Source organism: Fragaria vesca, linkage group LG6, assembly GCF_000184155.1.
Source record: "Fragaria vesca subsp. vesca linkage group LG6, FraVesHawaii_1.0, whole genome shotgun sequence".
Lineage (NCBI taxonomy): Eukaryota > Viridiplantae > Streptophyta > Magnoliopsida > Rosales > Rosaceae > Fragaria > Fragaria vesca.
The window spans coordinates 14,555,835-14,569,159 of NC_020496.1; the positions used below are offsets into that span (position 1 = coordinate 14,555,835).

Below are 13,325 nucleotides of genomic sequence, written 5' to 3' on the forward strand. Positions count from 1 at the left end.
AAAAAAAGAAAGCTAAAACATATTGATAAACTACCTGTTCTCTATCCCAAAACTGACCTTGTAAACACTGCCAGCTCCTCAATTCCCTAAATTTGCTGTCATAATTGAAGTTGTTTGTTGCTGTAAGTTCCTTCAAGGTAAAGAGCATCCATGTTGGCTGCTTTTTTTCTTTTTCTTTTTTTCTTGTTTTTACCTATACAACAGATTACAACCATCAAAGCATGTGGTTACTAATATTTTATGACGATCAATTTGAAACTATGTATAACCTTCTCTTCTACATATCAAACATCAAAGGCATCAATAGGTCATACCTTCATATTCCAACGAAAACTATTCCATAGGTCTCCAGCCTTCTTCCATTAATCAACAATATATGTATCTAAAGCCAAAGAAAAATTGTTAGGACAAAAAAGAAAATATAAAGAGAAACCATAGAACTTTGATCATATTATTTTGATCCTGTTGTGTTACGAGTGTTCTAAATAACCTCAACATTTTCTGACCATAGTAGACCCCTCAATATAACAGAATAGCTCTGAGTAAACACAAAAGGTTCCCAAAAATACCTTTCAGTATAAGGTCTCCACTCTCAATTTTTCTTTAAATTGAATAAAATAAAAGAGACCTCTTCCACCATTAACATTGCTGACATTACCCTCCCATCTACACACCAGAAATGCTTACTTCAAAACTGAACTGAATAATTTCCAACAATGACTATGACACAATTGCTTTCAATGGAACTCACAATTAATATATCTTCTGTAATAAAAGGAAGTTCATTTCAGTACCGCTATTTTCCCCCAATCTGTAAATGTTGTTCTCAGGTGTGATCTTAACTCCTTTCCTAATTTAATTCCAGGGAAACATATGTATCCTGCCAGAAAAAATGTTCAAGTTCACGGTTTATGTAATACACATAAAGAAGTTGCGCTCTTACGACAAGTATTTGTAGTATTTCCTCCTCCATTCTGTGTGGCATTAGCAGTTCTTAGAGCACACAGTGTACCACATGTAGTACATGAGACTGATATTTGGCCTGCTATAAAACACATTATAAGAGAACACAGTAGTTGGACCAAGTAAGGGTAGAAGAGATTCATAAAAATCAGTAATGCATAGAGTGCAAGATATAAATGAGTATATTAGTCTCTCTTTCTTTTGGTCTTCCTTAAAGGAAAATAAATCTTCAGTTCCATTATATTTCATGATATGGCAAAATTCAAATCAGGGCAGTGCAGAAATAAATATCTATCAATCCTACTAACCAAATTTTGAACCTTTGACTTAGTTCCCTCACACTGGTAATCTGATATAGACCCTAAACATATTAGAAGTCATTATTTCTTTTCTTTTCTACAACTTCTGAAACTATCACTTTGAGTAAATGAGCATAACAACTCGGTAAACCAAAAGACAAATAGGTCATCACCTACCTTGTGCATAAGCATATATAAATGTAGCTTGTTTTAGCCTAAGTTGGACCAATTTGATAATTAACAAAGGACAGTGATTTTAAATTATGGAATGTGTTGACCTCTTCTTTGACACACCGATAGTGCTCAGAGATGCAAAATGTCTGATCTTCTACCATGGCACCTTCTATACCCTTTATTTCTTCTCCAGTGCCTTCATGATCTGCAGCACATTATTTTTGCTAATAGATATACGATGAAACATGTATGTGAATTCTTAATACATGATAAATCCCCACAATATGCAGCAGACTTCACTGCCCAAATCATGAAAGTCGATCATGAAGAACTATTTCATGAAGCATCATCAGGAAAATACACTTTCATGTCCAATTCTACTGTGCATTTCAATTCAATGACATAACGGTGTGCACTCCTGTTGATGGTAGGCCATGTTCGATCAAATGGCCGGTTGAGAGGCCGCAGAGAACCTCAAATTCTTCCATTGAAAATTGAAACTCTGGCACCTAGTATTTAGTTACCTACTATATGACAGAAAGGAACCCCAGTTTGTTGAAGGACAGAAGGAGGCGAACAAACTAAGAAAAAAAGGGGATGTAATTACCCTAACGTCTGATTGTTTCTTATGTTCACCAATTGGAGCCTTATGTTCCCAATCCATGGCACCAGATTTCAGATTCTCAAGGACATTTCATTACACTAAACCAAATACTTGATTACGCAAAATTTCACAAAAGATTTCACAAAATTTCTATGGCGAGGTATCATGGTGCTTTACAGATAATTAGTTTCATTATCCTGTATGCATGATCAGAACAAGGAACATACAAAAATCAAGATTAACTGGTTAGTAATTTTCGGTCAGCATTTTACTGGGCCTACCTATATTCTCTTCCAAGCTCACATAAGTAAGCAAAATCATTAAATGAGTTTTGTAGAGCTTTTTGATAATATGTAAGGTTTATACTTTCTGAAGGAATTTGTAATCTAAGAATACCAACTAACTATCAAGTAGGTGTTTAGGCATTCATTTGTATGTTGGGCGGTATAGTGAAAATCAACTTCGCTCACATTTCCAAATAATATATGAAATGCAGGGCTCACATTGTGCATCTCACACAGAAGGCATGTAAATAAAAAATGAATTATATAGAGGACTTCAGTGTTAAGCCAACAGAATGAAGACAGAAAAAAACCATCTGAAGTTCTAATGCATTTAAAAAAAAAATAAAAAAAAAGTAATTCGTGAACAAAAGGAAATAGAGATAACAATAATATCTACCATTGATATGCAAGACCTACACTTATAATTATAGACTTTTCAGCTGTGCAATTTACAATGTATATTGACAGCATGATTGAAGTGAGGGAACCTTACCAATCTGGATCTGTCTTAAACTCTTCATCAAAGTCATATTCAACGCACTGTGTGCTGCAAAATCCAGTAACCACTGAAGATGAAAGAAATGCAACTGTAAAAATCAGCAGAGTTGTAGAGTTTAGTGCATATATAAATGATATGCACATTAATCATCCAAATATTAGTACCAATTAAGAGCGATCGGAACCCTAAAAACATCAACTACACATAAAAGCATAGAGATATTCATTGTAATTGTAAGCTAAAAAATATTAATCATTCGATAATGAAGAGCGAATCAAATATATAGAAACTGACCATATTACATATTTTTCTCATAAAGATAGTTTTTAGTTGCGTGGATATTAACCAAATGCAGTTATAGATCAAATATTCATAAATATTATGCTGACCTTCAATTCCACTTTCTACTTTGATTCCAAGGCCTCGTACCATATGGAAGCACCAACTGTTTATAAGGTATATGAAGCCTTGAAAACGCATACTTGATTTCTCATTATACAAAGCCGATCTCGATTTTCTCAAGACGTGGTTGTTTCAGAATCCAAAGCAAACCCAGCATAAACTTCATAACCGAAAAAAAAAAAAACAATGAAAAAGAGTTTTGATGCTGAAGATACATATCAAAGTCTCCCAAAACAAAATAAATAAGAGCAATTCCTACAAAATGATATATCCAGATGCACAAACCCAAGAAAAAAAAAAAAAAGTTTACCTTGTGCATTCAAATAGCCAAAAAATCGAATCAAAAGAGATAACTACCATATTAAGCGATTCCTACTAGCTATACTCAGCCTTGGACAAACCATAGTGGTTTTCCACTGGTATTCATCCAGGAGGTCCTTACTTTTTCACCTAAAAACGGTCACAGACCATCAAGCAATCTAGTAATCCTCTTGTTGTTTTCAATGAAAATACACGTACGGCTTAATAAGCAGAGAGGATTGCATAAGATACACAATGTTGTCATGGAAGGCTGCAATTATCAATATCTAAGTAATTTTAAATTGTTTCTCCAATCGACCTGCCAAGAGGTATGAAATACAAAAAGGGGTTTAATACCAATTAGCCGAATTCAACATCATATATTACATGGCGAGCTCTCACCTTGACAACACTGTGTAAAAGCAGGAATTGAAGTCACAGGAGGTTGATCCTCTACATCAGTCCTATTAGCCTGAAAATCAAAATTAAGCAAGTTCAGGTTACAGTCGAGTAAAGCCTAGGGGTCTCGAAGGCACTCCACGATCTGAAAATTGTCAGCAGAAGCAATTAAAAAAAAAAACAGAAAGAAGATAGAGATAAGCCGGCTACCTGAATTTGTTCCAGATGAAAAAGTTGAGCGTCATGGACGGCGTAAGCTCCTTCATCCAAGTAGTCCGGCATTTGAACAAGGAAAATAACAATATGGTAGGTAATTAGATCAGAAACAGTTCGGATATCAAAAAGAGAGCAAAGACGATCAAAATTCAGATTCACAATATAAAAAACGAAATAACAAACTTAGGAGAAATAAGCACACCTGAAAAAATATACCCCCCTTACAGCCTCACAAACACAGAGCACCAACTTCAATCTAAAATCCAATTCCTAAACACATGCAGAACAACAAACCAAACAGTTAAAGTAAAAAGGAAGCGAAATACTTATCAAAGTTAAGGAAACATTCGAGTGACTACAATACTCAAACTCGTACTCCATCAGTCAAACTTGTACTCATTCTTCAGTTCATCTCTTTACCTCAGGATAATCCACAAAACAGAAGCTTGAACTAATCTTGGTTTAAAGAAAGGATTGCTGATCTAAAAGTGAAAATAAATTCAGTGTGAAAGACGAATTCCTTACCAGATTTATAGGATCTAAACGCGATCGTCTTTCCAGAGCTGCACATTAATCACCAAAAAGAATTTTAAGCACATTTAACAGCAAACTCTAATAGGTTTTTTAACCTTTACAACACTTAAACAAAAAAGTAAAGAAGCAATCATCACCTTCCTTGTACAAATGAAAGGAATAAATTGCAAAACCGATACAGCAATAATGAACTCGAAGAGCATGACCAAGTTGAAAAATCCAAGTTGATAATAAGTATCATTTCAGTAGGCAACTATTCATATATTCAAGTGCATCAATCATATTGCATCAAATAATGTATTCTAAGCAACCAATTTTGATTAAAATCCTTATCAGACTGCGCTAAACATATAATAAAATCAGAAATTACTCGCAGCATTGCAAGACTGAGGCAATAGATCAGTGACACCAATTCCCCAGATATATGTTGTGCTCTAACCTCCTGCAATAATTTTCATCAGCGGCAACAATATCAAAACGAAAACGTCAAGTCTCGGTACCTAAATATCCTAAACTTTGGACCCCAATTGACATGGGCACTTACAGTGAGAAGTCACGAAAAGGTTAAAGCTCTTCCCTTTTTTCTATTTTCCTTTTGCTGATTGGTTTGATCCGAATTGAGATATTGTTCGGTATCATTGATAAGTACTATCAAAATCGGGTTTACAGACTTGGGCTTGGGGAAACAAATTCAAACAAATAGGAACTAAGTTTGAAGCACAATTCGCACAATTCTCAAGCACGAAAACCAATCTTCTAAAACTCTAATGGATCAGATAAAAACTGTAAATAAACATGACTTGAGAGTCAAAAACCCAAGTCAAAACTTCAAAAATTCATTTTTCACATGAAATTGAACAAACAGGAGAAGCGTTAGAAATCTGGGTCGAAAATCAGACGCTGACAATCACAGCTACCGAAATCCTCTTTCTCTCTGTCACAAAAACGCGGTCTCAATCCAAAATTCGATACCCATATCTCAAATTGCCAATAAATGGAAAACACAGAACAAATTTCGAATTTACCATGAAAAAAGAAAACCAAATGATAACCTAAAACCAAAACTGAAATCAAACAAAGAATTACCCAGACCGCTATGCCAATCGACCGGACAAGAACAACAGAAAAAGCATTACACTTTAATAAGAGGATTGTGAAAAACAGGAAAAGAGATCAAAGCAATTGAACTAGTAATTACATTCAGCATCGTTAGTTCCCAGCCAGGTCCAGTTATCTCATTTTGTATTCTGGTGGCACTCGGAAGCAAACAGAAGAAAGAAAGAAAAATCATATTGATACTCAGATTAAGCAAACATGAAAATTAAATCAAGCAGATGAAAGCAAAGTTTTCTTTCTTTGAAGCCACTATATAATCGATACAATTTTCTTTATTTGAGTACAATGCATGTAAAGTTTGTAACTCTTACCTGAAAAACTGCTTAAAAATGAAACTCAAATCAGCAAGCTATATACTGGAATTCGGTGCAATCGATTATTGAGGTGCTAGACTGCAGCAGAGGCAAAACCCGAATCAGCTCAAATCAAGGAAACAGAAAACCAGTCAAAAATAACAATGTGCATCACATTCTTCATCAGATAAAACATGCTGTTATGTTTGAAAAGATAGTGACCGCCGAAGATCAAAGCAATTGAGCTAGTACTTACATTCACCATCTTTAGTTTCCTGCCAGGTCCAGTTATCTCTCCAATTTAGTTCGGGTGGCACTCGATAGCAAAAAGAAGAAAGAAACGAAAATCAGAGTGAAACTCAGAAAGAAAGAAATACAATTTTCTTTATTTGAGTATATTGCACGTAAACTGTAACTTTACCTGGCAAACTGCTAAAAAATGAAAATCAAATCAGCAAGCTATATACTGGAAGTCGGTGCAATCAATCATTGAGGTCCTAGACTGCAGAACAGACAAACACCGAATCAGCTCAAATCAGGTAATGGGAACGGTTATCCTTCTTGAAATGATAAGCTCAATCTCAAACAGTATAAAAACCACACAAAAACGGAATGAAAAAATTTGAAATACTGAGACATGTTAACATGTTAACAAATCCTCCAAAAATTGGATCCCGTCCAAAATCAACCAAACTCGACCGGGCACATGTTAACAAATCCTCCATAGATTTTCACTCAAAGATAACTCATCTGCTCTACACCAACAATAAAAAAAAATATGGATAGAACCAAAAGAAAAGGATAAGAAATACCGAGACATTAGAGTTGCTCAAAATATGGACAAATAAGAACAAAATGGTCTTCAATAGCGGGTTGTATAGCAGATATACTGCTAAACTTAGTATTATAAAGTTCATAACAGATATAAGGCAATGATGAAAGCCAGGTTCAGCTAACGACATGACTTTCAGATATAAGGCAATTTGATTATGAAATGAAAACCTAAATAGTTAAGTGCAGTCATCAAGATAATCTTCCCAATAGTTGAAATCTGGAAACCGCGAGATAGAAGATGAAGTGATTCACAACACCGTTAGTTGTTACCTGGTCGTAAGTACTGACTCCAATACTCAAACTCGTACTCCTTCAGTCAAACTTGTACTCATTCTTTAGTACATTTCTTTACCTCATGATAATCCAAAAAACAGATACTTGAATTAATTTTGGTTTAACGAAAGGATTGCTTATCTAAAAGTGAAAACAAAATTCAGTTTGAAAGACGCATTCCTTACCAGATTTATAAGATCTAAACCCGATTGTCTTTCCACTAAGATCCAGAGCTGCACATTAATCACCAAATAGAATTTTAAGCACAGATAAAGGCAAACTCTAATTAGGTTTTTTTTTTTTTTTTAACCTTTACAATACTAAAGACAAAAGTAAAGAAGCAATCAACCAGCAGCATTGACAACCTGTACAAATAAAAGGAATAAATTGCAAAACTGATACAGCGATACTGAAATTGAAGATCATGACCTAGTTGAAAAATCCATGTTGATATGTAACACTAGGAAAATTGCCCGTGCTGTGTTTCGATGCCTTATCCAATATTGCATCTAGAAATGTAGCAACAGAATTACCCTGTTCAAAGATTACAAGTAACAATCAGACAAGAGATGTATACCTGGTCAAGCGTGCAACATTTCTTTATTAAAGGGCCGACAGGGCAGGCATCACTTAGTTGTTCGTTTAGATCCTTCAATTCCCTTTCTAACTCTGATATCCCTTCAGAGTCCTGTTGATCCAGAATAACAAATCAGTTATTAAAGCTTCGTCATAACAAAAGTATCACTTTCTCCTACAAGCTAGCCCAATAAGAACGGTGAATAAATAAAGCACATTGAACATGCACATTACCGACAAATTAAATCATTTTAGCTTGCAATTTTGCATATCACAAAACATGTTCTACCAAAAAAAAGTTACCTCTTTAACTGAAACTGGGGTAATTGACCTTATGTGAGATGAAATTGGTAGAATATTCAGTTCATCACCCATAACCACACATGCTTTGCACGATGCAAGTGATAATAAGAAACGCACATTAAAACAGCCTGTAGCCTGGGAATGGGATTCGGTTTGAAACCTGTCATGGACATCCTGAAATCAAGAAGCTCACATATGAGTACTACAGATATCTTTCACTTGAAAACTGCTGTGAAGAGCAGCTATGACATAAATACTGAATGTATAGCACGGCAGTGCTACAACAGTTAACAAGTAAATTTTTCAGATAGAAAGAAAATAACAAGCCTAAACAGTACGTCGCTATGCTTAACTATAGTGTCTCTGAGAGCTGTAGCAGTAGAAGAATAGATTCATACCATACCATGGTGTATAAGTTGGTGAGTGAGGTCAAAGAACGAAGCAACAGTATGATTAGTCCGCCACCCTCCACCGTCTCTGGAACCATTTCTGATTCTGCACTCCCTCCCTAATGTTCCTTTCTCTATGTCTCTCTAATAAACCCCTCCCTATTCAAAACCAAAATGAAAAGTCAGCCAATATATTCACAGCGGAAAAAAAAATCACCTAAATCTGAAAAATGGACATGAAGAATATGAAAGTAGTAACAGGATTTTACTCGATAAATGATTTGAAGACTAATTACAATTATTTAATATAAAAGTCACCTGGATTACTATTTGTTACATACAAATCGGAACTGTAAAAGTAGTTTGATCTATGAAAAATAGAAAATAATATTATTAAGAGATGATAAAGAACTAATAGCAAAATGAAAAATAAACTTTAAAAGAATCAAAGTGACCTGCAAACCCGGAAGAACAATCAAAGTCAAGCCTCAGATGCTGATGCCCTTGCCACAAACAGTGTTAATCATGAACTTGGTTTCATTGCTTTTGACCATCCTCCCAACCATGCCGCACAAGCCTTTCTGGATGACATTGCTATTGTTTCTAGAGCTAGGATGAGCTCTTCCTCTAATTTTTAGTCTGTTTGTTTTTTCTGCTTTTTGACCAACGTAACAAAAAAAAGAAAGTCAAGCCGCAGATACCTCACTCAATCTTAGACGTAAAATACTTGAGTATCCATTCTTTCACTCTTTCTATTCTATTGCAAATCCACAGAGACATTGAAATGTGAATGAATTTGGCTAGAAAACATATCTTGTTTGCATATATCGGATGTAAATTGTTTTTGGCCATGCACAGCAATCAAATCTGCAACTAAATATTTTTGCTCAGAACTGTCATCATTAACATTCAACGGGTACATTTTTGGATTTTCAATCAATTTTAGATGCGTTGCATGCATTTTATCTATGTGTACATATTTCTGATGAACAGCTAAATCCTAATGTGAGTTATCAAAAGGTCTGCAATCACACCCAATGTGAAAAGTAAAATAAACAGAACACAGACCTTCAATACGGAATTAAGTCCCAGCAACCTTCACCGAACCTGCAAATAAAAAAAATAAAAAATAAAAAGTATTCGCAAGACCCAATCCAAAATCCAACTGGTCATGTGAATAAATAATAGCACACTCAAACTCACATATCAAAAAAGGACTTCATCCATACAGTACTCATTTAATCACGTTGCATACAACATTGCAATCCTAAATTCTTAACCTCATAAAAGCTGCAAACCCTCCTATCGTATCTAAAGATGGAAAAATCTGTCTGCATTATAATATAGCAGCAATCCTTCTTAACAATGCATGGAGCTTCTCCATTTAGAAGGCAAAAGATCAACCATTTTTGCAGCTCATCATCAGAATTTTATTTTATTTTTACATGTACAAAGTCTTTGAAGCCCTATTATTCTTCTCTGTTTATTTCTGTTCTAATTCACACAAATAATGCAAGCAGATGATGGAAATATGATATATTCAAAGATGGACAACAGGAAATGCATAATTAGATGTAAATATGGATGTGATTCTCAGTATGCAAATGTCATCCATTAACATTCTATTACATGATCATCAACCTCTATAGCAAAAAAAACAGTTTATCAAACCTGACCAACTAAGCTTCGATTTGAACAGCTGCTTGCTAACTGACTCTATGTTCTTTTACACTCCAATAGGCGTAATGTGAATCATTTCTAGAAAATAAACAGTTAGCCTTAAAGGTTATAGTTTATACAGTGAACATAAGGAGACAAAAATTTCTTATCTAATTTTTTATAGACATACTACCCCCTCACCTTCTAAAACAGGAAAAACCATGAATGATGATAAGCTAATTGAGTACGGTAGCACTGTAAAACACACCATTCAAATCATAAAGCTGAGCCACAAAGCCACACAGCAGAGCTCTTCATTAATTAGCATGAACAAAAGAGAGAAGAAAACGAAAGGAAAATCAACTTCAAAGAAAAACAAAATCCGAACCCCAACTGAAAAGCAAAGAAAACAAGGACCAGCTCAAATCCACAAACATTAAAAATGATATTGAGGGAAAATTGAAAGGATTACCAAGACCTCAAAAAGAGACGAAGTCACTATCTTCCGGAGCCAACCAAATCCAAAACCTCTCTAGTCCTCTTCACCATAGTTTTAATAGTTGATACTGTAACGACAATAAGAAAACCCATAATCAGAATCCAATTTATACAAAACCCTAAGTAAAAATGGAACAGCGAATTTGTTGAAGGTCGCCATAAAATCCATAACAGCATTCTTCCGCAATTCAGTAGTAGAATAGAATGCAGCTGCTACATATATAAACATTGTTTCCCCTCAAGCTATAGAATTACGAAATGCATAATTAGGTTAATACAAGTAATTGGCCATTAACCAATAAATTTTCAGCCTGTGTCACTATCATTATCTTGATATTCAGTTTGGATAGTTTTTGACTAACCATCTATATAGAAGCATATAGAGAAATTAGAGTTACCTTTACCACCTTAATGCAACGTTTGCTTCCTGCGTGTAGTTTATGCATCTTAGAGCCTCAAATGGTGCCTACTCCGCCACATAAAAACGAAAAATAGAAACAAAACTTCATGAGATTGAAGAACTGAGTAGTAAGCAAAATTGCATACAAATTAAAACAACCCAACGGCATTTAATTGAGATCACCAGATCACACCTGCAAGTCTGTAACCAAATATATAAGGTTCCTTCAAAATGGAGATAGGAAGAAAACCTGGAACTAACTTAATGAGGCCACAAAATCATAAATGTAATCAAATATATAGGATTCCTGGTAGCTTAATCTTCGATAGTGCTTGTCTTTGTATGTTTAACAGTTGTTGGGCAGAAATGAAACTGTTTAGCTCATAATCAAAGCGATATATATTTTTTCATGATCATAATTAGGAAAATGCATACGCGAAGATTAAATGTCTAGTATTTATTCAGCTAAGTGTAGGCATTATTTTTTAAAGAGACAAAAAAAAATGAACTATAGTTTTCTCCCAGCCTTGCAAACGTTTATTTAAATCTGCAGACTTGAAAAGTTTAATAGAACTTATTTAACTTAAAAAGATAATTAGCCAGGTAAAAGCATTTAAAACCATAGGATAACAATGCCTACACTTATACCTTTAGGAGTGGAACCAATTTAAACTCCATGAGATCTTAATCATTCAGTTGTACCTTTTTACAAAACAATCAAAAAAAAAAAAACAATTCATGATACAAACATCAAGATCAACTGGTTAGTATTTTTACTCAAGCTACCTAAATTTTCTTCCAAGTAGGCATAAGAGGGCAAATAATTAAATGAGTTTTGTTGAGATATTTTGATAATATGAGGTTTGTATTTTTTGTAAGAATTTGTAATCTATTAAAGCTGACTAACTATTATGTTGAAGTTTATGCATTCATCTGTATGTTGGGTAGTATAGTAAAGTTGACCCTGTTTTAGGGAAGAAAGAAACACAAATTTCACATTCCCAGATAATATATGAGATGCAGGGATTTCAAAATTTAATGTCACTATACAAATAGAAATTTTACACAACTTTAGAAAAGAAACAAACCTGAGTAAAAAGAAAAACCCAGAAAAAGAAAAATGGAGGACTGCAAACAAAGGAATAGCAGTGGAGAACTGAGACCAATAAACCTTTACATGAAATCTGCAAATAATAAACAGAAAACGATGAGATTCTGCAACTAATCGCTATAATTTTACAACATTGTAATTTACCCTCTCACTCACTACCATCATAACAGAACACAAATATAAACTTTCCATAAAAAATTTCACAGTTGGGATAAAATCAAGCTATCCATATGGATGCAACAACATGTATATCAAACCTAAAACTCACTTTCCAAGCATCAGTTTTCATATCTAGTCAGTCCCATTAATCCAGTTAATACCAGCTCTCTATATTCACAACCTTCCCAAAGCAAACACCCAAATTATAACCAATGCACATTGCACTTCAGATTAGTACTGTATTTGTTCTTAATTGAGCTCACATCAATACTTATATCTAATTGAAGTCTTTATTAGACTAACGCATACTTTATAAAAGCAAAATTGGAACTTAAATCATATAAAAATTATAAAAAAAGAAGTTCTAACAATACTTATCTTTCTGCTGGGTGGTTTTTGTAACTGAAGATTCTGCTGGCCTTTTCTGCAAGCAGGAGTGATGAAGATCAAAATTCTACCACTACCCAGATTTTGCGATCACTGGAAGCTGATGAAGTGGCGCGAAAACGAAAGAAGAATAATGATAGTGAGCGGAAGAATAAAGACAGGGAAAGAAAGGTGTCGAGATATCTGGAAGATTCAGAGGCGGCAAGAGAGAGATGCCCAAAAAGTTCTGATATCTAAACCCTAGCAAGATGCCCGCACGTTGCAGCGGGACTTTGGCGTATTTCTGCTTGTGATAGCTCCAATGTTTCAAGCAACCACAAATATACTTGAGCTTGTTAATAGACAGCAGCCCATTCACATTGTTTATTAGGTCGGCCCAGAAACTAAGAAAGCAAAAAAGAAAAAAGGAGTGACAATACATTCCATGAAAGCGCATCTAACAAAAAGAAAAATATGGAAAATCATGAAATCCGATGAATGAATTTTTAACCTCTTTGTCACGCGGTAGCTTTGCTAAGTAGCTCTTTCAACCTCTTGCAATTCCTTCATTTAGAATTGCTGGATTTAGTAGCTCTTTCAACCTCTTCTTTGTTTTTTTTTATGTGTAAGCTGTGCTCCCAAGTGTCTTGGACAAATCAATCTGCATAATTATG

General features: G+C 34.5%; 2 protein-coding genes across 2 annotated transcripts in view; both read right to left on the reverse strand.

The window, feature by feature from the left end:
* Positions 1-13,325, reverse strand: part of LOC101311785 (protein TPX2-like) — a 75,017-nt gene that overhangs the window by 51,112 nt on the left and 10,580 nt on the right. The window lies entirely within an intron of this gene.
* LOC101300458 overlaps positions 13,169-13,325 on the reverse strand; it is a 2,804-nt gene continuing 2,647 nt past the window's right edge. Inside the window, exon 4 of the mRNA XM_004303110.1 lies at positions 13,169-13,312. Within this exon, the coding sequence (XP_004303158.1) occupies positions 13,249-13,312 (64 nt within the window). The 3' untranslated portion in view covers positions 13,169-13,248. The remainder of the gene's footprint in view (positions 13,313-13,325) is intronic.